This window comes from Hirundo rustica, chromosome 2 (genome assembly GCF_015227805.2).
Source record: "Hirundo rustica isolate bHirRus1 chromosome 2, bHirRus1.pri.v3, whole genome shotgun sequence".
In the NCBI taxonomy this organism is placed as follows: Eukaryota; Metazoa; Chordata; class Aves; order Passeriformes; family Hirundinidae; genus Hirundo; species Hirundo rustica.
In genome coordinates, this window is record NC_053451.1 from 47,895,368 (window position 1) to 47,922,669 (window position 27,302).

Genomic DNA, 27,302 nt, shown 5'->3' on the forward strand with positions numbered 1-27,302 from the left:
AATGAAATATGTACCCCTACTCTTTGTCCTCAGGCGGGATATGTCTATCCAATGCTTGTATTCAGCCAAAACTGGATTGTCGTAAGGGATGTCTGTACAAAAGAATGTACTTGTCAGATGAAATAACCAGCAAATTCACGTGTTTTCCCCTCTATTTTATTTTCCCATAAAATAAATAGGATGCAAATGAATGCAAAGGATAACTACCCAAAATAAACATAAAAATTCCAATTTGTCCAACAGCACTGGCAGACAAAAGGCTGAGTTGTCTGTATGAAGCAGCCAGCAGGCCCCAGCAGTGGCCATGGCTGTGGCCGAGCCAGCCCGGACACAGGGCTCCAGGGACATGAGCTGGCCTTTCCCCCATCCGGCAGGTGGAGATCAGCACTCAGCAACTGCTGCTCCTTTGCTGCCATGGCTCTGAAGTGACTCATAAACCCCAGGCCAGCAGTCCCACCTTTCTGACTAATGACAGCTGCCTAAACTGTTTCAAAAGTCCTCAGTATCATTGATGTCGGCACAGTCTGCAGCACCTAATTCTTATCTGGATTGAATTTACACCCACTGTCAATAATCCAAGCAGAGCTGAGCCCTGCCGGTACAAGCAGTGAGGAGAGGTCCGTATCAGCTGCAAAGCAAATCAATTCCATGTTATCAGCTGGAGGGAGGTACCTATTGGACAAGGATGAGCAAATGCTGGTGGCTGTCCCCTGAGACCTCGTTTCCAGAATCAGTCTTGTCACAAAGCACAGTTCTGCCAAGCCCGCGTCAGGCATTGCAGATTAGTCACCAACACCCGCCCAGCGCTATCAAAGTTTGCTGACAGCCCTCACTTTATCAGCAGGGACAGAGTTCCTGTGGCCATTGCCAGGAGATGACAATTTGCTAACCTGAACTGAGCTGCCTCTGAACTTCATTGAGGTCTGACTCCAATGCACCGTCTGATGCAGATGAAAAGGCCAGCCTATTGCAAATATAACTCGACAAGCTAGCGGATAAAATCAAAGGTACCAAAATACTGTGGAAAGAAATCATAAAAAGTGTAATCAAGGCTTTGACACAGCTTTCTGCAGATGATGAAAGAGGTTCTAAGAGCATGAGAAGAATTTAGAGCAGCTGCATTGGCTCCTGCCTACAGCCTATTCACTTTTAATGTAAAAGCTTGAAAAGAGCAGCTTGGCTGCACTTTCATTGAGGTGAGTAAAAGCTGTTACCTGCAAAGCCATGGGACTACTCTGAAAGAAACCCTGAAGGAAATTAGATAATGTTATCAAGAAATTAGAGAGCCTAGGGAATGGAGAAAACATTAGCCTTAAGCAGGAATCATGCCAGAAGTCCATTGTAGGAAATAACAGAAAAGGTAGATAACTAACAGGTTTATTCAAAACATGTTTTGCTGCGGCAGCGGAAGAATCCATGACCTGGGTAACGAGCAGAACGGCATGTTTCTGTGACACAGGCACAGGCCAGCAGACCTAGCAGAGGCCTGGGAACTACAGCGCCCTGGGCTTGGTCTGAGCAGCTTGAAAGACACTGGGAACATCATCAACAACAGGATGACAAAATGGGAACATGCGGAACTTGTGACCCAGAACGAAAACAGCAACAGATCTGTAACTCAGAAGTTATGCTAGGGAGAAGGGGAACGGCAAAATGCATATAAACTAGAGGGTTGCTGGATGCATAACTTAGCAATGAGTTTATTATAAACAGAGAATAAAGTGATTCTACAAGTTATCTGTGAATGGTTGTTGAAAGCCAAAATTATGTTTGAGTGCCTTTTGTTAACACAGTCTCACCACGTGGCCCATTCATATTTTAAAAACACAAAGAGAGCACAAAACATCAGTAAACCATCCAAACGAGATATAAAGAGGAAACATTATTATACTAAATTATTATAAAATATTCAAATACCTGCGTCCATCCACACTGTAACTTTGTATACATGGAAATGTTTTTTTGGAAAATAGCCACATGCATCTAATTGGAGGATATGCTGTAAAGTTAACTTCAAAGCAGAACTCTTCCTCACCAATTTCAAAATCTTCTTTAGAGTCAGTTATATTTATAAAACCCTTTTCTGGAGAAAAAAATGGAAGAAAAGATGTATTAGAAAGGCTGGACTTTAATGAAGATGTTTTAACATATGTATGGTTTTCATTTTGGTTATCACAAACAAAAACAATGTTACATCACAAAAGGTATCCTATTAATCAAAATAAGAAAATGCTTCAAAATAATATTGAAATATTGCCGCTGTGTTCAGTTGCAGACAGATGATTTGAGCCTAATGAAGTTGCAGACCAGAGCACTTCCAAAATGGTCTGACATTTCTCTTCGATCTGCCCCACAGAGTCACAGGGCCGATAATGACATTGTTTACTTGGTTTGGTTTAGGTGTATATTCCAGTTGTTAACAGCTGCAATTTCTGGCTTTCCTTCTACAGAACAGAACCAGGGGGCACCACCATCACAATCAGATGTTTACAATAGTTCTTTCTCCCTTCCTGAAATAAGCTGGAGGTTTTGCAAATGAGTCCTGTAGCTGCTCCTGTATTTCTCCATTTAAATTAAACTTATGTAATGCAAGACAACAGCAAACATGGAAAAGTGTTTTGAAGACATCCATGAAGCATGTGCTGCTGGTATTTGCCCTGCTAGGGTGGGACTTGTTTCACCTGGTGGAGATGTCAAAAGATCTGTGATTCACCTAAGTTACTTGTTTGGCACTCTCATAAACTCAGTGCAATGAAAAAGGCATATTCAGATGTATCCCATCTTAAAGCAGAAGATAACAAAGATGTACTGAGCCGCTTCTGGAAGTGCTGTTTCTTGGCACTGACTGATGAAGGAACCAAAGCCTTTGCTGGGGATAGATGTCTCATGGCTTGGAATGAATCCTGCCCAAAGAGACTGAACAGCAGATGTGTAGGGGGAGGCTGCCCTAAAGACACCAGTGGTGTTAGGATCAGCCCTGGAAAGATCAGAGAACCATATACATTGGAAGAGATATGTAGGCAAACTCCTGTCCAGAGCAGGTCCAGCTAGATGAGGTTGCTCAGAGCCATGTCCTGTTTGATTTGGGTATCTCCAAGGACTGTTCAACCTCTGGAAAACTTGTGGTGATGTTTAATCAACTGCGTGGTGAAAAACCACACCATAAAAATATTGATGAACTGTTTTCTCCCTTTGAGTGTTTTTCTTCTGATTGTAACCCTATATTCTGCTAGGCATGTTTTATCTGTCTTAGCCTACTTACTCCCTGGAAATTCCCATAAAAAACTACAAACATTTCAGTGTTTCAAAACAATAAACTATTGCTTACATGATTGCTCTCCTATTTTTTGATAGTAAAGGCTTATTGATTTTATACATGGAGCCTTCATCTTTTGGTCTTTCTCCTTCCAGACATAACATGGTCTGAGTGTACTGTTAACAACACGACCAGCCAAGAGTAAAAGCTTTCTACAGAGAGCATACAAGGACCTTGGAGGAGTGTATGCCATTTCTCTGGAAAACAACTGAGAAAAAAATCTCTATTGGAGGAGAAAGAAAATGGCACATTATTGCTTGGTTTATAATTTTTGGTGGGGTTAAGTGTATTTTTGACTATTTACACCTAGCAATGCCAAAGAGTTGAGATGAAACACTTGAGATTGAACAAGTCTCTGTGTTCCTCATATTTCTTTATTTTTCACTTTCAATATAATGTGCTGCAAAATAACTTACATATTCATTAAGATTGCATAGCTCTAAAAATTCTTTATTTGACGCTGGTGGTAAATGGACATAAGACCCGCAATAACAGAGAGCCTTGCAGCCACAGCTGTTGGCATGATCTCTGCAATGCTTTGAAGTGGCCTAACCACCCTGCCTGACCTGACAGCCACATAAAATGGGATAAATTGGTGAGGTATCAATTACCAAAGAGCAAATCACAGCTGTCTGGCTGCAAGGCATTATTAGAGATTTGAAGAACACCTATCCATGTAGCTGTGGTAACCAGGCTCCCCAGGCAATGGAGTGTGTGCCAACCAAATCAGTTTTCTCTTGGATGAGTTACACCGTGCTGGTTCCCAGTGAAGCTACAGGTGGTGAATCATGCACAGTAATGGTCTAAAGGTGGAACGCTGATTGTTTCAGAAACTGCTACCAGAGACACGGGCAACTGTGTGAAATCCATATCTGTAACCCTGCTGAAGTGGAACCTGCACTGTTAGCATAAGCTCACACCCACAGTGACTGCCATTAACACATTAGGCTAAATGCTGGGATGGATCAGAAGCACAGGACATTCCTGTAGAACCTTGGAGAGGGAAGCACAGCTGTTATCTCGGTATGACATCAGCCACTTTAATCCACCATGTAAGCAAACACGTAGATTTTTCCATTGACAAAAACAGTGAACCCTCAGAAGTTTTGTTGGCATAAAGGGGTACTAAGGAGGGCACAACCAATATAGGTTGGTGCATTGCAGTGAAAAAAATTTACCCTGCTCAGAAATACATCCTTCCAGGGATAATGGCTCAAATATTCTCCCTGACTGTCATCAATGCTCACACCTGATAGTTCACAGATCCAAGAAGTCACGACTTCCGACCTATGCACAGCTACTGAAAAAAAAAAGAGGATCTTGCCCCACCTCTAGAGTACACCCTCACCCCTACCTTCCTGTTTACCAAGGAGATGTGTGTAGAAAAAATGCACAGGTATCATACTCAGTTATTGTAAATGACGAGAGAACTTCCCACTCAGTGGTAGGCAGAAGCTGAAAAGAGGATATCGCACTGGGAAAGTGATTTCTGAAGACTGGGGTAAGTATTCTCACTTCCTACCATTCCTAGCCTAGGTCTTGTAAACCCTGAGAGCAACTACACCTAAGGTCAAACACACGGTGACCGCTTCAGAGAGTCTTGTTTTCAGGGCTAGAGGCTCCAACTCCAGGCACACAACCATTAAATTACACCCAACACCTACTCCAGCAACGTGGTCTTACCTGCAGCTTTCCTTTTTTGCCTTATTTCCAGACCTAGGCTTATTTGTATATTATTTCCATCTGAGAAACAAAGTTTGCAGGTGAGACTGCTCCCAACTAAATTCAACACTGTTGGTTTTTAAATCAGTATATTGCTTAAGTGGAATGAAATTTGATTTTTAAAATTATGGCTCTGTGGCACACAGGCTGAGAGTCACCAACATGTGAGGTGATTCCCAGCCTGTGTTTCTAGGAGATCCCACTGAAACAATCTAACAGACTGCATCTCTAAACAATGCCATTTCATTTCACTTCTAAAAGCACTGTCTTTTAAAGGGAATTATTTGAAAAGCGATATAAAGAAAAGGTTAATTGTATTCAGGTACCAGAATGACTCAGTTCAGATTAATCTCTTGGCTCTCCTGCATTGCTTGTAAGAGCAAACAGACTTTTTCCTTAGCAAGGGAACTATAAACATACACTGCATATCTGCAAGTAAAGAACAGACACATTGAAAACAAAGCAAAACAACCGAGAGACAGAATTAACACCAGGGCTCGGAATTACCTAAAACTGTGATCAAAGCAGTTTGATTCGGATGAGCAGTAGAAGAACAGGTGTAATGTCCACTGTCATTTCTCTCTGCTGCTAAAACAAACACATACTGGATCCGGATTGCTGAGAGGTTTGCTTGATATTCTAATCCTTCAAAGTAGCTACCCTGGTTTTCAACAGAGATTCATGTTTAATCAGTTGGCAGTGCCCAGTACAACCAATTTTAAAATATGCTCTGTCTTTTTACCTGCTCAGCTTCTCTGTTTTCAGAAGATAGTTGTATTCTGAATTTATAATTATGGTGAACAGCTCTGCATCTGACCAGCAATGGTTCCCCGACCTTAAGTAGTAGTTCAGGTAAATGTGCTGCTTGTCTTTCATTTAAATCTACAAAACCAAAATATAAACATTGAAACAACCATCACTTTCCCTGGAAAATTCTCAGTTACATCAACATTTTTTCTGCTAATGCTGAAGAGATACTAATTTTTACATTGTAATGATAATTACCATTATCATCAAATGAGTAACCTTCATGGATTTAGATGTCTCAAAACAAATTTTGTCATGATTCACAAGACACTTTTAGGGCACAATGCAGCATAGATCTTAGCCCAGGTTGGGTTTATTTAAGAAGGAAAAAGAAACAGGCAAGTAAACCTGAGTGCATATATTAGTTAATAATTATATATAAATATATATGTTTGAGAACACTTTGGAGAGCTTTTTCATGCACACAGTCCTAAAAGCATGAATAAAAAGTCAATACAAGTATAGCAAACATAGAAAAGCAAGAAGCTTTTTACAGGGACCATAAAGAGCTATTGGAATTAGGTTTTAAACATGCGACAAAGCAATCATATCCACTGTTAGCTTTATTCCAGTGATTACAACAAGCAGCTTAGATCAGAAATCATGCTCAGATGGGTAGTGCAACAAACTTCAAGAGCAGGACTGAGCTCACATGCAAGTAAATCTTAGAGGGAAGTTACCTATTGTAAAGAGGCTGGTGCATTCTCTGCCCAGGTCATTAACTGCACAGCACCATATGTAAGTTTGAAATAATTCATGCTGCACCATCTGTATGCCATCTATTACTCCAGTTCCTTCATGCCTTTTATAAGGGCAACTGCAATAACAAGCACAATTATTCATTGACTCATTTGGTTAACCTCAAGAAAATAAATCTGATAAATCTCCAAACCATGAGAATATGCAAACAATAGTGGGAAAACTGGATCTCACATATTGAATAAAAAGGAACGAGGAAAGGTGAAGATAAGAAAATAAAATTGTCAGAGCCTAGGCAGAAATGTTGGCTGAAATGACCTGAATATGCTCAGACTGGTTCTTAGACAGGTAATGACGTGATCAAAACCCAGAGGAGAGCGAGCTCATAGAGGCTGAGCTTTCACACCACATCTCTGATTTCCTGGCTGTGGGAGGTGCTGCAAAGCCAGCGGCCATTATGAGATCCAGACCCTGAACTGCCATGCTGCGGAGAAAGGCAGTATTCCCCCGTTAACAGAATAAACTTCATATATTAATAGAATGGGAAACATGATTTAGCTCACAGAATCATGATCCCTTGCCTTCTCAGCTCTAATGCTCCTGGTGAAGCTCCCAGTTACTGGAAAAATGGAAACATTTCATCATTTTAAAAAGGGGCAGAATGGAAGACCGTGTGAACTGACAACCTGTCAGCCTTACCTCTGGGAAGGTCACAGAACAGAGCGTCCCAGAGGTCCTGCCAAGGCACAGGGATGTCATTTGAAACAATCAACCTGGCTTCACCAATCCCGCCTGATCAACCTAGGGGTCTTCTGTGCTGGAGTGACAGTATCAGTGGGCAAGGGAATGGCAACAGATGGAACTGTCTGGATTTCTGTAAAGCTGTGGGATGCTTCCCCCCAGCGTCCTTCTCTCTAAATTGGAGAGGTACAGGTGTGATGGGTGGACTGTTTGGTGAATGAGGCTGGTTGGATGGTTTCATTCAGAGAGTAGTGGTCAAGGTTTTGGTGTCCAGCCGGCCCTCAGAGACAAGGAGTGTCCCTCAGGGCTCTGTACTGGGACCAATACTGATATCTTCACCAATGACATAGACAGTGGGAAGCTTACGGATGGCACCAAGCTTTGTGGTACCCTTGGCACACACTGGGGATGGGATGGGATGGGATGGGATGGGATGGGATGGGATGGGATGGGATGGGATGGGATGGGATGGGATGGGATCCAGTGGGACCTGGAAAAGCTCAGGAGGTGGGCCTGTGGGAAACTCATGAGGTTCAACAAAGCCAAGCACAAAGTGCTGCTGCACCTGTGTTCGGGGCAATCCCTGGTATCAGTCCAGGCTGGGGGTGAACAGAACTTGGGCAGCCTGGCTGAGAAGGACTTGGGAGAACTGGTGGATGAAAGGTTGGACTTGATTCAGCTATGTGCACTTGCAGCCCAAAAAACAATCGTATTCTGAGCTGCATCAATGGAAGTGTGGCCAGCAGGTGAAGGGAGATGATTCTGCCTCCCTACTACACTCTCTTGAGACCTCAACGAGAGGATTGCATCCAATTCTGGGACCTTCAACAAAAGAAAGATGTGGCAGAGAGTCCAGAGGAGGCCACAAAGAAGTTCAGAGGGCTGGAGCACTTCTCCTGTGGAGACAGCTGGGATTGGTCAGCCTGGAGAAGTGAAGGCTCTGGGAAGAACTTACAGCTGCCTTCCAGCAGTTAAAGTGAGATCAGGATAAACTTTTTAGCAGGGCCAGTTACAATAGGACAAGGGGTAATGGTTTCAAACTAAAAGAAGTTAAATCTAGACTAGACATAAGGAGTATGTTTTTTTAATTATGATGATGGAGAAACACTGACACAGGTTGCCAGAGAGATGGCAAATGCCCCATGCTTGGAAATACTCAATGGTAAAGGCTCTGAGGAACCTGATCTCATTGAATATGTACCAACATATTGCAGTGCACTTAGACATTACAGATAAGCTTTAAAGGTCCTTTCCAATCCAAAGTGTTCTATGACTGTAAGATTCAAGTTTAAAAACAATGGGAAAAACTAGAGGGAAACAAGATGCCTTTGATTTGCTCTTGTGACATCAAAATAAGAATTTGGAATAATATTTCTAAAGTCAAGAGCTGAAATTTTCCAAAAGAGCACAATAGTTAAAATTTCTAGGAAAAACGTATTGCAGCACTCCAACAGTGGATCATGAGGGTGTAGGTTTTCAACTAGCACATGGATGTGCCAACCTGCAGAGCCCATCTCAAAAAACTCTGAATCAAAAGCTTCTCTTCAGTTATCTCCCCAGCTCAGTAGGCACACAAAGCAGCACAGAATCATGGAATCATTAAGGTTGGAGAACACTTCTGAGATTATTGAGCCCAAACATCAACCTAACTCTGCCATGTTCACCACTAAACCATGCCTCCAAGTGCCACATTACACATTTTTTGAACACTTCCAGGGGTGGGGATTCAATTGCTTCCTTTGCCAGCCTGTTACAGGGCTTAGCAACCCTATCAGTGAAGAAACATTTCCTAATATACAATCTAAACCTCCCTCAGCGCATCTTGAGGTCATTTCTTCTCACCTCGTCACTTTTTCTTCAGAAGATGGCAAACTTTTCATTTCAACATGCATATAAACATACACATACCTCTTTTCAGGTGTTTTGCAGAATATCCATTCCACAGAGGCCTGGGGGTAGCTCTCAGATATGCACTCGATAGAATCTGATTTTTCTCTTTTCCTGAAATAGGGTTTGGCTGGTTTTTCTGATAAAAATCATGTAAATGTTTAAGAAAGCTGAAATCATTTTGAAACAATGTTTTGTTCATTTTGTAGTACATAAAGATACAGAGCTGTGATTTGTTTCAGGAGTTTCAACACTGAGGGAGCAGAAAATGATTAAGCCCTAGGCATATTGTGGGTTGGTCTCTGGAGCTTTTCAGCCTTGATTGCTAAATGCACTGCTTCCCTTTACCAAAGACCTGCCTCTATATGCCATGGGATGAGACTGATACTCAAAGGTGTTAATTTGCTGTGGTTGCTATTCCTCTCACTGGGCAGGAGTACTTGTGATTTTGAAATCATGTCCTAAGCCCGTCCTTTGGTGGAATATATGCTGAGACTACAAAATCTGTACACAAAATAGGGTTTGCTCAGTCAGATCAGACACATGATGGGGACAGAAGGGGTGATAATGACTTCTGATTACCAGCAAACTTCTCTACCCTGCATCTGTAACCCAGAGGGAAATGATTCTTAGACAATTCCCAGCACCCTAAATGACACAGGCACAGACCCGGACTAGGAAAAAAAAAATAATATATTAAAACTGCTAAAGATTTGACTCAGAATGAAAAGCACTGAGTCCAGTTTTAAGTCATCTCTCAAAGAAATTGCAGCTGTTACATGTTAAAGTGACATTTTCCTCAGTCATGCTTCCACTGTGGGCAAGGTGATGAGCTAAGGTGAAAGAAATATTCATGGCTTTGTAATTTCTTTCCTCATTTATATCTTATAGGATAAGCCTAAGAGGTATTTTTTACCTACAGAGATTCACACCCAAATTGAAGGATTTACATCTAGCCCGAAGGATTTTGTAAGAGATGTAATTATGACATTAAATTCACAGGAGCAAAGAGAAAACAATTCAAGCAATTGATATGGAAAAGACCTTTACCGACATTGTTTCAAATTATTCTTGCTTGCACATGTAATAACACTTTTTACCTCTAAAGCCTAATTGATACAGAGACGGCAATTCTTAATGAAAGGTTTAATACCTTGTCCCCTCAATGAAGCTGTTAAAATTATAATTGAGGCATGGAGTAGCTTTCAAATTAAACAAGGAGAGACTGGAGGTGACTTTTCCGACACCAGAGATGAAAAAAAAAAAAAAAGAAAAAAAAAAAGAAAAAAAGTTTATCAGAAGAAATACTTTAAAAACAAATAAAGAGGGAAAAATGAATGTTGATTAGTCACAGTTTATTAAAATCAAGGCAAGTATAACAACGCTTGTTAAACCTGGAAGGGTTTGCTAGTCTTTTAGCTGTTTGGATTGAGGTTTTGCCTTTGAAATTTCTTATTTTAGTTTTAAATTTTATCTTTAAATTTGTCCCCTTCCAGATGAAATAATATTATCTTTATATTCTGTTAAAAAATCATGTCACCATGTGTCTTAATGGGGTTTTTTGGAGATGTTTTTGGATACCCCTAGTTAGAAACAGAAGCTAGATCTTTGTTGCAGCTGTTGCCTTTGCATCAGAGATGTCTCTAATGTAAGCTTTGAGAAAACGGTATCAAATCCACTCCCACTGAGAGCCTTTCAAAAAGTTCACCTTACAGGTGCTCTGTCATGAGCATTTAACAGCAGCTAAAACCTCAGCTTCTCGGGCAGGCTTGTGTTGAGCAGCTGCAGGACTGCTGGGTTTTGCTTTAAAAGACAATGAACAAGTCAAAGTTGGCATTGAGGGACCTTCTCTTTCCCCTTTCCTCAGTGTACCTCCTTCCACCCAAAGAACTGTAAAAGGAAAAGCCTGAGAGAAGTGAGAGACGCAGCAGCAGGCGCAAGTGGAAAAGTGGCAGCGGGACAAAGTGTGACCGGAATATAAAAGAGATATCCTGATCTGGTCCAGATTACATCCCAGTTAGCAACACCAAAAGTAAACAAGTTAAAATGAAAGCAAACAAATCCAGACCACGAGCCTTGAAAGCACAGAAAAAGCCACCATCAGTTTGTGCCTTTTGACACAGAGGGGAATTTTTCACAGGGGAGAAGAAAGCTTCTGCACATTTACATCTTTATTTGTTCATTTGCAGTTTATTGACTAGAGAAAGCTGAGTCACATTGTTTGTGGTCCTGACTTCAGCCTCTGAAGATAGCTCTGAGTGCTATGCTAATCTAAGAAGATGCTTGAAGTGCAGCACATGAAAGCTTCACTGCTTTGACTGAACTTGAGCCTCTGCCCTTGAACCTATTGATGGAGTGACCCCTTTCATGTAGACATACTTACTTCGGATGAGAACAGGCACAACTACTGTGTAATTGCCAGTTGTACTCGTGACCGAGAGGGTGTATTTTCCAGCTTGTCCTTCTTTTATTGGAGAAAAAGCCAAAGATGTAATATATCTATAAAACAGAAAGTGAAGTTGCATTTTTTGCGCTAATATGAAGAGGGTAATACGTGGCACACACAATTTAATGTTAGCTCTTTAGCACTTGCAGAAACCCTTCAAAGACACTGGTATTCATTATTTACATAGTGCCCTTCAACCTGAAATACTTCCTTCGTGTGTCTTCCTACACAAGCAGCACGTAGGAACTTACAGCCACAGTGCCACATGCTTAATGCTGGGCATTGGGAAGGATGGATTCCTGAGCCTGAGGCAGCTCAGGAGCTCCACAGCCAAATGCTTTTCCTACAGTCTCATTCTACAAGTTTTGCATGAGGAGGCAAACATGCAGTCCCAGGTTCCAGTCCAGGTTTGGCAGCGAGAGTTAGAATGCTGCTGCTGTTCTTGATCTTGATCTTGATCCTAAAAGTCACATAATTCTTCATGCCTCTGTTTCTTTGACTATAAAATCACAATTTTTTCTCATGAGCATGGCAAACCTCAAATCCATCAATGTCAGAGAGTGCCTGGAGACCCCCATGCATAATGCTATATAAATTAAAAGAACAAGATTATTTTAAAATGTTCTTGGTTTTAAGATTCATAAGTGTACATTGATCTAAATGACAATCGGTAATGTGCTCCTGGGTGACAAGAGTTAAGGATTAAGAGATTGAAAAAGATAATGCATAACATGAAATCAAACACAGGCACAGTCACAGAAAACATTCAATTTGCATTCTAAAAGAAAAGATCTCTTAAAGGATCTTTGATCCAGTACATCCCTTGACTTACCTATTCTCTGAGTCAAAAGAAAGTTTACAGGCTTTGCTCTTTTTAAAGAACCAAAAGCATGAAATGATATTTGAAATGCTCATTGTTATTCTTAATTCAATATCTTCAAATACATTGACCTCCACATTTTTAATTGTTTGGTAGATGTTCTCTGCTCCTTGAGAATTCAAGTAACACCCAAGATCTTCAAAAATATTAGAAACCTGCAATGCAGGAGGACAGACTGTTAGGTATTTATTAGCAGTTAACTTTATTTGCCCTTTTTTAAAAAAAAATCAAATATTTTTAAAGGATGCTCTTTTTTCATTTCTACCATCCAACCTATTAATAAATATGATCAATTCTATTTCATGATGAAACTCTATAGAGTTCCTGTTGAATTAGTCAATTCTTTTCTAGAGACAGATACCACAGAACAATCTTAGCCAGAGCTATGATGACTTCAGTTAGTTATACAAGTTATTCTTTATATTGCTTTTGCTTCCTTTTATTTTGAACCATAGGGAGACACAGAACTATAATGCAAGTTTTCTGTTTGAAACTTGGATGCAAAAGCAGGGTCAGAATGTTGGGTTTATTTTAGCATCTCACTGCTTGTCCCTGCATCGTATGGCTAGACTGCTCCTCAACTGCTTGGGAGCTTTACTGGGTAAGGAACATTTGTGCTAGGTGTTGTCATATTTTTCATTTCCTCACCCTGTGTTCAGCTAAAGGAGAATTGCAAACAGAAACAGAATCTTCCACAGTCATTCTGAAAGCCACCAACAAATTAATGAGCCTCTTAGATTAGCTGCAGCAGAAGGTGGCAAGTAAGTAGCTCCATCTGAAGAGGAGCCCTAAATGTCTCCATTGCTTTGTTGGGTGAATTTTACCCAGTGTAAGTTTATGAAAGGACAGAGTTCATTGCATCCACATTTTGCTTGTTTGATTGGTTCTTCTCCTGCCTCTCTCCTTTTTCCTTTCCCTTGACCTGAGATGTACCTAGAAATAGTAGCCATATTCTGCCTTGTCAGATACAAGGACAGCACAGCTTTGGCTGCTATACCTTCATTTGTTATTTGAATTATTGATTTATTTGTTCAGGAATGAAAATTATTTAAGAATACTTTCTTGAAACAAGAATCTTCAGGAAATATTTCAACCATAGGTCTCAGCTGATTTATAATTTAGTTACATGTCACCTGCACCTGGCTTTCTACCATTTTGAGTCAGAAGAGAAAAAAATAAAATTTGATTCATTGTCCAGCTAAGTCAAGGTTTGGACCTGGCAAGGATTTATGGGCTTTGGTGGTGGGAATAGAGGGTGGTACAGCTTCCCTGTCAGTCCCAGCAGCTATGGTACACACACACCACGGCCTTGAGAGGGCACATATTTTCACATATATATCCACACTGACGCATGCCAGCAATATCCAATAATATTCAGGCATGCTGATATAAGACAACATCAAGATGTTAATTAAAAAGCCAGTTTTAGGGAAAACTGATACTTAACTATTTACCATTTCAAAGTATGAATGTTCAGATCTATATCCCTCTAACCTTCTGTACCCATATTTGGCGTAAGCCTGGTGATTTTGACTAGGATGTCCTCACATTCTAAAGGTTTAGGGTGCTGTAGGTTCCTGGGAAGGTATTTCTGGAATGGACAGAGACATTTTATAAGCAACTTGTTCTCTATTATATCACCTTAGGAAATATGGATGTCTCTGGTGCTCCTGAACCTTCATGCTTCTGGTTGATAAACCCACACGTGATCTCAGATGCATTTTGAGCCATTGTAGAAGTGAAAACAACCACTGTCATAACAAAAACTGCAAAACAAATAGAAATCATATGCAATGAAGTCTAGATCTCTGCTATGGGACAGTAATTTTAGTTAAAATACAACAAAACTGTAGAAAGATTACCTTAAAAAAAAAAAAAGTCAAACTGAATATGCAGACATGCCGTATGAATTTGCTAACTCTCTGTGTGTGTATTGGAGCTGAGAGGAAGCTCTATTCAGAGAACCTTTCAAAAGCACAGGCACATCACACTTTACAAGTCTGTGCCATAACACTGCAGAGAAAGTCTAAAGACAAAAGCCACTGCGTGTTATAGAAGCTCCTTCAGAAACAGCATTACCAAACACGGATACTCTCTTGCACTTCCCTTTTGCATCCTTAAGCTGGAAAGCACCAAACCCTGCAGCACAGGTCAGTGTTTGCCCACTGTGAGATAGAGGATGATTATTCACCTTCCTTTCTACAGAAGGCAAAAGCAAGGACTGGGAAAATGGAGAACTGCCTGCTGTAGGAGATGAGGTTTGAAAACATCTAAGAACCCATAACTGAACAAGTCCATGTGACCTGATGAGATGCATCTGAGGGTCCTGAGGGGGCTGGCAGAGGAAGTGGGTAAGCCCCTATACATCATATTTGAGAAGTTGCGTCAATCCTGTGAAATTCCCACTGATAGGAAAAGGGAAAACATAACTCCCCTTTTCAAAGGGGAAAAAAAAGCCCTGAGGAACTACAAGACTGGCAGTCTCAGCACTTGTTGAGATTATGGAGCAGATCCTCCTGGAAACTATGAGAAGGCACGTGGAAAATAAGGAAAATAAGGAGGGGACTGGTGACAGCCAACATGACTTCGCTAAGGGCAAATGGCACCTGGCAAATCTGGAGGCATTCTATGATGGGGTTACAGCTTTGGTGTGCGAGGGAAGAGAGACTGACATCATTGACCTGGACTTGTGCAAAGGATTGGACACTGTCCTGCATGAAACTGTGTCTAAACTGGAGAGACGTGAATTTGACAGAGGCACCGATCGGTGGACAAGGAATTGTCTGGATGGTCAATGGCTTGATGTCAAAGCAGAGAGCAGTGATGAGTGGTATTCCTGAGGTGTGGGAATTGGGGCCAATGTGGTTTAAGGTCTTTATCAATGTCATGGACAGTGGATCAAGTGCACCCTCAGCAAGTTTGCTGTGTGCTGCAGCCAACACACTGGAGAGAAAGGATGACATCCAGAGGGACCTGGGTTGGCTTGAGGGTTGAGCCTGTGGGAACGTCATGGTGTTCAATCCCAAGCACACACTGAGTGCAACATGGATTGGGAACCGCCTTGGGCAGAAGGATTCAGGAGTGTTGGTGGATGAGAAGCTCAGCATGAGCTGGCAGTGTACACTTGCTACACAGAGATCCAGCTTCATCCTGGAGTGCATCAAAAGCAGTGTGGGCAGCTGGCCAAGGGAGGGGGTTCTGCTCCTCTGCTCTGCTCTTATGAGACCCCACCGGGAGTGCTGTGTTCAGCTCTGGGGTACAGAGGGACGTGGAGTTGTTGGAGCATGTCCAGAGGAGGGCCACAAAGATTTTCAGAGCTCAGGATGACCTCTTCTATAGAGACAGGCTGAGAGACTTGGGGCTGTTTAACCTGGAGTGGACAAGGCTCTGGGGAGGATTTTTAGCTCCTTGCAGGCACCTGAAGGGGGCTAGAAGAGGGCTGGAGGCGAATGTTTTACAAGGGCATGTAGTGATAGCACAAGGAGGAATGTTTAAACTAAAAGAGGACAGGTTTAGATTAAATATTAGGAAGAAATTCCTCACTGGGAGGGTGTTGAGGCACTGGATGAGGCTGCCCAGAGGATGCCCCAAGCAGCAGAAGTCCTTTATCCTTATCCACAAAGAGCAGCGTGGGAAAGCTTCTGATTCCTCAAAGGCATCATCTCTCCAGAATGCTTCCTATAAGCCTTTCTGCAGGGACTGCAGCTTGAAAGGTCACCTTTTATCCTTAAAGGAACTGCAGTAACCATGTACCCACCACTACACCAAACAGAAGTAAGACTGTACAACTGGCTGGGTGAAACGTGTCTCATTTCCATTAATTCCCTAAAGCCAGCCATCAATAGTACAAATAAACAGTGATTCATAAAATAACATCTTTCTCCTGGCAACCTGAAATATTTCTGCCCTCAGGCCTTGGCTTTTCACTTTGGGTTTTTTTTTTTTTTTTTTTTTTTTCTTTTTCCCTCAGCTCCTGAGATGGTTGCACATAAAGCTGGGCGCAGAGTTGAAGGAATGAAAAAAGGTAAATATATCACAAAGTACTTGAAGATTGAATGTGATGAGTCTCTTTCTGCAGGCAATGAAGGAGCAAAACTGGAAGCAGGAAGAAACAAGTAAGAATTATTGCCATCTCCTTCTTTCCACTTGTGTCTTCTGGAACTGTCTGAGCTCTGAGCTGGCAACCCTTCTCCTTGCCAAAGTGTACTAAGGATGAGTCTCATTCAGGCATCCACCATACACTTAATTTTGGTTGCCACCTTTCCACAGCATGCACAGGCAATGGTCTGTATTTGCAGATGTCGGAGTAAAACCCTGCATGTCATCCCTAAGAAAGATGAATGTGATTTCTTTGTGGAGACATGTTTCTCCATCCATTGACTACAAAAATAATAATAGCACTTCTTGAGATGGAGTGCCAGAGGGCAGCTGAAAGGAGGTATGCATTAGGTATCTACACCAATGATGGAATTCCTTCCATCAGTGCAACTCAGGTTTCTAGCTCTCTCCCTAGTCTTCCACCAAGTCCTTTTTCTGCTTCTGTTTGTTTTGTTGGCTGATTCTGCTTTCACCCTTTTCAAAGCAGAGGCCATTCACCTGGCTCATGGCCAGGGATTTAGCTGATGGAAACCCACCTATGTCCTCTGATTTCTAGAACACACTGGCAGAAACCACCTGAAAATATGACCTCAAAAGCTCAACTCAGTTGGCTTGCTAAGTATTCCCTTGCTTTAGGATTCTGATTTGTGAATAATTCTCACTTCTGATTGTACGAGGTAAGCCAGTGTACCCCAATGTGACATCAATCCACTTTGTTCATGTTGCCTCGTTAAAGGGATTCCTAAGGCCACAGCAGAAAAGGGAAGAGTGTATTTAAGCACCAACAGAGAGCAGATTTGCAGCTAAAAATTAGACAGCTGTAGCAACCAGACTGTGAGCGAGACATGCAAACAAAGTGTCTGATGAGCTGGAACTGCAACTGTAAAGGACGGTATGTGGGACTGTGCTGGAAGTAGTGAGCACCCTGACACCCTCATGTGTAAGTGGGACTCTTTTTCATGTAAACTGCAACACCTTGCACTGCTGTGGTGTACCCTTATTCCTGGGAAGGTTTTTAGGGTGAGGAAGGATGAGCCTGACATGATTCCAGATGCTTTACAGCGAGAAACAAATGAGTAATGTGATAGCAAGAAGTATTTACATGATATTGAGTGGCCTAAATTTGTGTAGATCTTGAAGACTTGTGTAGGACAAAGTAGAAAATCAGAGCATGAATGAGCCTTTCAGGAAAAGTAAAATCAAGAAAAGAAACATCTGGAAAACGTTAATGCTCTGATCCACCACCTTGATCTTTCAGATTCTACCTGACCTGTTCAAGGGCTGCTGTTAAGGTCTGCACATCAGTCATCCTCCCAAAAACCCAAATTAAGAACTGCAGAGACTGAAATCACTGGGTAAAGAATATCAAATATGCAGCATGCATAATCATACTGTCTACTGCTTAACTAGAGTGAAGCTGAGAAGGAAATAAATTGCTGCCTCTGAACAATGTTTGTTTATGCCTGCTTTCCATCTTCATTATCTTTTTATAGGTTACACAAAAATAAAGGCAGTTGGAGAAATCTTGTTCTCACTGCAGTCAGACAAACATCTAGTTGCCATAGACAGAGCCAAGGTTTCATCAAGATGTGTTGGCACATACTTGGGGAAATGCCTGTAAAAGGCAAAAAGGGAGATTACGTGTTACGGCGCTGACAAGAAAGGCCTGAATCTGCTGGAGAGATACCAAACCAAAAAGCTCTGTTTAAGCTAGTTCAGCTATCAGATGAATGCAAGTTGCTTTGGAAATTTTATTTTCAACTGCGGGGGGGGGGGGGTGGAGGTGTGGGTGTAGGGGGGTGTGTGTGTGACAAAAGTAGCCTTTGGAAGACTGGGAAAACCTCTCTGAAATGTGCTGAAAGAGAGACAATAGCTTGGGAACTGGAGAACTGGGAAAGATGAAAACCTTTTCCTTCATACCAAGGGAGGCATCTTGTATTTGTGTTCAGCTCAGGATGCTTAATATTTTACATAGCAGTCAGCCCTTTCCTAGACATAGAACAACATTCCACCCTACAGCTCAGAAGACCTACATAAAGCAAGCTATGATTTGGGTCTTATTTGGCTTCTTACTATGTCCTCTGGGTGTGACTGTCTGGATTAACATCCCAAAATTTTCTTCATGATCAGGAGAGGTAGATAGACCCTTTCTTCTGGAAAAACTGTTGTTATGTCTGTCACAACTTGCCAGAAAAAATCCTCAAAGTAGTGACATGAGTGAGCTTAATATTCATTAATTCATTAACTCTTTAAAACCCCCACTTTTGCATGTGGTAGCCTTTTTCTCAAATTGCCCCCAGAGTGGTGGATCCTGAACTGTACACAATGCAAATATGCTAAAAATCAGAGGGAGGCAGGACAGGTGAAAAGAACTGATCTTAAATGAATTCCTTCCTTTTAACCATATCTCATTTCAATCCCATCAAACTTAATTTTTGTCCTTCCTCATATTTTTGCGCAGGTTCCTTCCACAGAATCTTCATCCTTTCAGCTCAAATAACTCCCATCTAAGAAAAACATGCAACTTGTGAGTTTGTTCTCATACGATGATGGGGCCAGAGGTGTTGCTCCGTGTTTTGGAATAATAACCACGTTAGAACAAAGTTTAACAAGCAAGGTGGGTGACAAGATGCCTCTGCGGCAGCTCGTGCTAATTGTGACCAGCTGTTGTAACGCTGGCTGGGGTATGTCTGGGTCAGGAACAGTCATCTATCTGGTCTTACCAGTTAAATACAGTAAGTGCCATGTGAATCGATTTAATTATTCACAGCCGTGTTCAAGCATGATTGAGATTTAGATGGGAAGAAGAGCCTATAGTGTGTGATAGTTCTATGCGGGGGGTTTAGAGGGAGGACACAAGAATCTCTAGACTTGAATCACTGAACGAGACAGCGGCAAGAAGGGCACGGGAGGTCTTGCGGTTTCAGAAAGGTGCTCCGTTCGGGTGTGTGTACCGAGTCAAAAACTAATAATGGGGTCCAACACTGATACCACGCAACACCCCGGAAGGTTACCGTCACCTGCCAGTCTTGTTTGCCACGGCCTGCAGCCCTTCGCGCGGATTATTTTTCCACCCGCATGTGCCACCACCTCCTCCCCGGCCCCGCCGCTCCTCTGCGGTTTGTGCCGCCCGTGCAGGCGCTGGCACCCCGCGCTCTTTGTCCCGGGACAGCGCGTCCCTGCGGGCACCGCCACAGCGGGCACCGCCACAGCGGGCACCGCCACCGCGGGCACCGCCACAGCGGGCACCGCCACCATGGGCACCGCCACCACGGGCACCGCGGGCACCGCCACCACCGGAACCGCCACCGCGGGCACCGCCACCGCGGGCACCGCCACCACAGGCACAGCCACCGCGGGCACCGCCACCGCGGGCACCGCCACCACCGGCACCGCCACCGCGGGCACCGCCACCGCGGGCACCGCCACCACCGGCACCGCCACCACGGGCACCGCCACAGCGGGCACCGCCACCGCGGGCACCGCCACAGCGGGCACCGCCACCGCGGGCACCGCCACAGCGGGCACCGCCACCATGGGCACGCGGCCGGCAGGGGGCGCTGCGGCCCCGCGCGGCCCCGCCGCGCCCGAGTTTCGTTTAGTTTAGTTTAGTTTAGTGGGTTGTTTTTTTTTTTTTTTTTTTTTTTTTTTTTCATGGAGTCTCCAGCAAACATTTTATTTCCTTTTTTTTTTTTTACCTTTTTTAAATTTTTTTTTTTTTTTTAATTGAAAGACGGCTTAAAGATACTTCAAAAAGTTAGGGAACAGCCTGCAACACCGTTCTGACGAGGAGCGGCTGAGGGAGTTCAGTTAGCCTGGAGGAAAGAAGACTCGTGGGGGTCCTTATCGCTCTCCACAGCCACCTTAAAGAAAGTGTGGTGAGCTGGGGAACAGCCTCTTCTCCAAGGTAACAAATCAGAGGATGAGAGGAAAGGGACTCAAATTACGTCAAGGGAAGTAGATTGGATATCAGGAAAAATTCCTTCAAGAAAGTTTGGTCGTGTGTTGGAACAGGCTGTCCAGGGAAGTGGTTGCGTCACTATCCTTGGGGGTATTTAAAAGATGTGCGGATGTGGCACATCAGGACATGATTTAGTGGTGGACTTGGCAGTGCTGCATTAATGCTTGGGCTTGATGATCTTACAGGTCTTTTCCAATATAAGTGATTCTATGATTCTCTGATTTGGGGGAAAAAAAAAAAAAAAAGTTTGGATTTTCTTTTCCTAGAAACAACTCATACAGTAAAAACTTTTTTTTCAGAAGAACACCTTCATGTAGGTTGTGCCCCTGTTTATTACAGTGGTCTCAAAAGTATTTCTTCAGAAGAGATATTAGACTAGAACTTGTTCTCACAGTGAGTAAACCATTTCTATGCATCCAGTGCGAGTCTCAGCAAAGGGTTCTGCTGTTTGATAACATCCATTTTATGTCAGTTTCTGTAGTGAAACCACACTGCCTCTCCTAAGAAATTTGCTTCCCTAGTGCTCCCAATTTTAATCTATGCCTTAATCTAAAAGATCTTCTTCAACATATGAGAAACAGAGAAGTTTCCTCAATCTGCTTCAGAAAACTACAGCCAAGACCCACCTACTCCAACAGAGTCTGACACAAGCAATGGGGAAAACTCTATCCACAAATGCATTTTCTGTATTTTAAATTTTTGTATTTTAAATATTCCTCACCTTTTCATGAACCCTCCGTTTTCGGGTCCCAGATGAAAACAGCTGCAAGAAATTATTTCTTTCACTTTTTTTTTTCTTTTTTAAAAATAAGTAACTTACCACTTGGTCATTGTTTTCAATTTTTTCCTCTGTCTTGTTATGTCCTAAGAAATTTTGGTACAGATTTCAGCAAGCTTCATCTTTTGGATAAAATTCTGCTTTTCAGTGCTAATACCTGCCTTCTTAGAGGAGGACAGCCAGCAGCCCAGCCTAAGTCTCACTGCAGACAACTTACAAATTACATAGAGATTCTATCAAAGAATAATTGAGATTTTCAGATCTGAAGTTTTCAAATAAGGTATCACAAGGTGCATGCATTTTACACTCTGTTGGAAAACCAGACCAAAACTTACACCAAAGGACAGGTAGCTGTGAGTCCACAGTCACTCCTGTTCTTTACTGATTACTCACAGGTAGGTTAGATTCAGTGCCTCATGTAGCAAAAATAAGCTAACAGTGAGAGGAAGTGCAGGTGTATTTTACACATGATACTATCACATATCCACTGTTATTGATTGATTCTGCCATTGACTTTATTGCAGACCGATATCCAAACCATGCCCTGTGATAAGCGTTGTGATTTCAGCATTCATTAAGTCAGGAAGAGTAACAACCTGGTTTGACCGCTCAGGATGGTGCTCACAAGGAGCTCACTGAAATCCCTGCTGCTTTTAGCCACGTTTTGGGCCGTTCCAACCACTTGTGATCCGGTTTGCAAAGAATAAGTGGGACTGCTGAGGACACCCTTTTTTGGGAAGTGGCTGAAAAGCGGCTGAAAGTACAGTGAACCTCAGCTACCATGGCAACCTCTCTGAGGAAGAGCCTACTTTGTGGCTGGTTCTTCTTCTGCTTCTTGTCCACATCTTCTGCTCTCTCAAAGGAGCTTCTCCTCAGCTCCCACATTACCTTTCCACCCCACTAAGTATGGTGAACAATCAAGCCACATTAGGAGGTGTTTTGCCAGCAGACAGAGGTCCTTTGCCTCTACTCAGCACTGTCAAGGACACACCTGGAGTCCAGCGCTGAGCTGTGGGTTCCTCTGTGTAAGAGAGACCTGGGCATACTGGAGAAAGTGCAGTGGAGTGCCACAGCGATGATTATGGGACGGGAACATCTCTCCTATGAGGAAAGGCTGAGAGAACTGGGACTGTGCAGTGCAAGGAAAGAGAAGGCTCAGAGGTACAAACACCTGAAGGGAGCGTGCAAAGAGGATGGAGCCAGGCTCCTGGTTATGTCCGGTGGCACAGAGGCAATGAGCACAGACTTTCCCACCGTGTGGGTGGCCAAACATGGACACATATTGCCCAGAGAGGTGGTGGTCTCTACCCTCAGAGGTATTGAAATGCTGCCCGGACAGGATCCTAAGCAGCTGGCTTTAGGCAGCTCTGCTTGAGCAGTGAGGTTGGACCAAATGACCTCCTTCCTCAACCCTGCTGTGATTGTGTGAACAACTGTGCACTTTTGTGGGCAAACAAGCACTGGTGTGATGCCACCACAGAGGCCTCCCACAAATCAGAAAGTGGCGTTGGGCTCTCTTTACCCTTGACTGTTCTCTAGAGGATGTTTGCTCATGGGAATGGCATGTTTGTGCTATTAAGAAGCTGGATAGACAACCCTGAAATAAGGTAAACAGATCTGTCTCATCTAATGACATAACTTTAATGTCATAACATTGCTTTAACCCTTTTCTTTTTAAACTGCTCTGTGTTTAAGTACTTCAGTCTCATTACCCAACACACTCTAGCACTTCTACTGACATTAGTGGTATTACAACTTCTTGCAAGCAAAGGCTACTTTAACTTAAGTATCTAAAGGTAAAATTATGAGTCCTCACACATATTCAAGAAGGAGAAAAAAATCTGCCTGAAACAGGAATGAAAAACAGAAGATGGCAGATAAAGAACTGATACTCCTTGTCATCCTAGTATGGTAAAACTTCCCTTTTAAATGAAAACAGGTTTCTATAACTGACTAGATGATATTGTCCTTACTTTCCTGGAAGAGGGAATGAGGAGGGAACACAGAGGACCTGAGATGTGTATGGAGGAAGACTGGAGAGAAGGAAGGAGAGTGGGAGGGAACAATTTTGCTGCAAAATAAGAAAAGACAAAAATAAATCTAAGCTATTTGAAAAAAAAAATCATAGTTGCTATTTGGAACTAAATATGGTAAAAAATAACAAAATAAATACTAGTTGTTCTTATTTGTCTCATTAGGAGGTTAGGGTTTAAATTAATTGCAATTCCAAAGCAGTTGTACGAATGTACAATCCAGCATATTCCTTATAGAGCATGTTGTAACAGTAAATCACTTTTAAAACTAGCCCTTGTATCTCACACATTAGAAATGTTATCTGCTGCCAAAGGAGTAAATATTGTCTTACTTTTACAACAGTAACAGAGCTAAATATCCAGATAATAAGCTAGCTTTTCTGTCTGCTTGCCCTGCTCATTTTTTTCTGCAGTTTTAAAGGAAGACTTTCAGAAAAGCTAAATCAACCCAGTGATCTAAACCACCTTCTCAGCTGAAATGTGAGTTTCATAAAATTTCTGGTATTTTGAGAGATACATTTCCAGAAGCCTGTGAAGAAGAGGTGCTCCACGCTATATTATTTTGGGGATCATTATAGGAGGGGCTCCTGAAGCTGATGGTGCAGCAGGACGGGATGCCCACAGCTCTGCTCTGCTGACAAACCTGCCTCTGCTGAGCAGTCGCAGCAGCAGCGCACACCCAACACTGGGCAGAGATGTGGGGGCAGCACTCTGGGCATCTTCCTGCTTCTCAGTAGCCTGGAATATGGGTAACCAGAGGAGTTTTCTGAAGTAAAGAAGAGGAAAAGCAAATGGCTCCAAATCTCAAAAGAAACAAAACACCCATAGTTTTAAGTTGCATTTACTTCCATTGGAAAAGAACTGTTTTCCAGCACAGTCCTTTCACTTTCATGAATCTTCAGAAGTGGTACCTTATCTTCTGATCCATGAAATGTATGGTGATGGATGACCATGAATATGTGGTCTGCGGGGCGCAATAGTTTCCCTGAGTGAGCAGACCATGTACTGGCCTTACCCAACATTCACAACCAGCTTGCACCCAAGTTTTTGCATGTTTTGGGAAAGAGACAAGATCGAACTTGATTCCCCCTGGGGTGCTCATTGATTTCACCTTCCTGCTGGTGGCAGGACTCAGCGCCTGAACTTGCTCTGGAATGTTTGTCAGCTGTTTTGTTGGAGAAAAATCAGTGTATTGCTGGGAGCTGAACAGATTCTGCAGGTGGCTGGGTCCCACACATTTCTGGGTTCTCCTCCAAAAGAAGTGTGCTGGCCCGTCTCATGTTTTCCAGGATCTCTGCCATAGGAATGTAATGGACACTTTTATGTTCTGTGAGGGGATTTTCAATAGGAGCGAATACGGGGTATTGCCCTGTAATTTTTGCGTAGTCAGACACACCATAATCTAATCTGAATCTTGTTGGGATCTGAGTTTGCAGTCCTTGCTCATATACAAACTCCTCTCCTTTGCCAGCCACATGGAGATCTCAGGCAGCTTCTCACATCTTCATTTCTCTCAGATGTCCTGAAACTGGGTTTCATGAACATCTTTCAGTAAGAAAGGGGTGCAATTTAAAAAAAGGGAGCAGGAGTGATTGTCAGTGGAAAACTTTCTCTGATGAGAAAGGTCACTCACTGAAAGTTTCTTTTAAAAAAAATTCTCCTATTTGTAAAGCACAAAACTACTACTGCCTCTGTTCCCAAGCCCCATCCATACTCCAACCTCATCTACTAATGCAAGGCTAATTTTATGCTAGATAACATTCCCTTTAGCCACAAACTCTTGTTTAGGATGACCAGAAGAATGTAAGATAAGAAACTGGAATAGCGCTTTTAATAGCTGTATTTCCATGTATATTGTATTGTATATATTGTTTTCTGAAGTTCTTGGGATTAAATTTCTTGCTGCTGGGAAGCATTTTTTCCCAGCGAATAACACAGGCAAGATGCTTGTTCTTTCTTGAAACTTTTGCAGTTCTGAGCCTGTAATTTTAAGACTGACCTGCTGCCTTAAATCTAAAGATATTGTGGAGGTTTTCCGTCAGGTGTTGTTAAAGTTTAGCTTTCCTTTGCTGGTTAAGTGTTGCCATTTCTGGTGATACCGGTTCATTATACAGATACCATCTGTTGTCTGCACAATTTATTACTCAGTCTTATCTCTAGACAGCAGACTCTTAAAGGGAACATAGGCATTTTTAAGAAAGTATATACAAGTCATTAAATGCTTAACATTATTTACATCAAAATTGTTTTTAAGAGTGTTAGAGACATGTATCTGTTAGAGACACATATGGAACTAGCAGTTCTCAGGATTTTTGCTGTCGACTCTGTCTCTGATGCTTCAGATCCTAGCTATTTTGTATGTCCGAAAGCATTTGCATTTTTTTCCCTTATAGTAGTCAGCCTTAAGAGAAGCGACACTGCCTCACTGTACACCTTGCCTTGACTAAATAATATCTCAGCAGAAAGAACACCAGTCCTCCTAGAGGATAATCACCTCTTGGGGCTATCACACCTTTTGCTCTCTCTGCAGAACTGTCTCTTAGCCATGCTGACAGGGGCCTTTGGGCACCATCACATCCCAGATACTAATAATTTTTATTTATTTTGCTATGCAGCTTGCAAAAGCAGCAAAGCTCATTCAAAAAGAAAACACAGAAATCCCTCTTTGACAGGGTTTGCTTAGTAGTATCAGCAGTTATGCAAAGCATGAGATCATAAAATATTCATTCTCATTTTTACTCCACTTTCTCTTTAAATAGCTCATATAGACTTTCAGCCATGAATGAATAATGGACCACAGGTTGTTAAAAAACTTTCTCAGGTATGCATCAGAATTATATCAATCAGGAGAAAAACATCCATTCAGTCCTGGATTTTGAATCAGCAAGATCATTTTTGATAGGAACAAGCCATTAATTTTAGAGAAAAACAGATTCAAACATTTGAGATGGAAGCAAACACTATTTCCTTTTTTCTTAACAGTTAATTGCTGGGCCAATTTTCAGCAGAGGAAATCAAGCTTTAAATTCCAAAACTCTTCACTCTAACAGTAAACAAAGATACTTTCTATATATTAATATCATGCCTTCTTCTATTTAGATCATTAAACAACCACAACAAAACCCAATAAGACAACGATGCATCATTATATTTCACTCTACTAAGGTATCTGATTCACAGATTATTTATGTGGGAAATTGGAGGTATATTATTTAAAGTGTTCAGGACAAGCTAGCATTAACAGCAGGAAATACATTTACATCAGAAGAAAGAGAACTAAAAAAAAAAAAAAAAAATTGGTAATTTAAATATTTTTGCCTTGAGCATAAAAAGTGTCAGATGCAGTAAGAGCAAAAGCCAGGCTGGGCTGGGAGAGATCAGGGTGATGAGAGGAAGAAGAGCATCTCCAGAAGAGAGAAGAAAGGTGAGACAGAAAATAAAAGATTCAAGAGAAAAAGAAATCAAAGGAGAAAGAACAGAAAGATGCGAAGGGATCAGTGAGAGAGCGGGAAATGGGGAAAGGGCCCAAGGAGTGTGATGAGAAGACCTCACCTGCGAGCTGAAATGCAATTCCAGCGCAGCAGCCGTGGGGCCAGCTTGCTCTCATGGCTGGCGGTGCCCTGCAATCCCCTGGCCCCACAAGTGAAACTGAGCCTGCAGGTGGTTGCCTTAAGGGTGCATGTCACTGCCCACAGTGAAACCACTTCTTCAAAAGAGAGGGCTCAAGACCTGAGCCACAAGGAAACAGCTGTGGGACATGGAGAAGAGGGGCCTCTCTGGGGGTTGGGGAGCATCTTCCTTCTGTCAGAGGATGCCTCCACAAAGCCTTTGCTTCAGCTACTCAGTCTCCAGTCCTTCTCAGTCCTTCTCTCACGCTTACAAAGGCATATTTTCTCACGTAAATTTGGTGCGGAAGACTTTTTGCTGTCTCACT

General features: G+C 42.4%; 1 protein-coding gene across 1 annotated transcript in view; it reads right to left on the minus strand.

Moving 5' to 3' along the window:
* The window catches only part of FLT3 (fms related receptor tyrosine kinase 3), a 35,567-nt gene extending 15,434 nt beyond the window's left edge, over positions 1 to 20,133 (minus strand). The window contains exons 1-9 of the mRNA XM_040055251.1: positions 19,611 to 20,133; positions 14,140 to 14,264; positions 12,451 to 12,653; positions 11,556 to 11,671; positions 9,194 to 9,311; positions 6,526 to 6,662; positions 5,781 to 5,920; positions 5,546 to 5,699; positions 1,918 to 2,083 (exon numbers count right to left, since the gene is read on the minus strand). Coding sequence (XP_039911185.1) covers positions 1,918 to 2,083; positions 5,546 to 5,699; positions 5,781 to 5,920; positions 6,526 to 6,662; positions 9,194 to 9,311; positions 11,556 to 11,671; positions 12,451 to 12,653; positions 14,140 to 14,264; positions 19,611 to 20,133 — 1,682 coding nt within the window. The remainder of the gene's footprint in view (positions 1 to 1,917; positions 2,084 to 5,545; positions 5,700 to 5,780; positions 5,921 to 6,525; positions 6,663 to 9,193; positions 9,312 to 11,555; positions 11,672 to 12,450; positions 12,654 to 14,139; positions 14,265 to 19,610) is intronic.
* Positions 20,134 to 27,302: the final 7,169 nt, after the last annotated feature.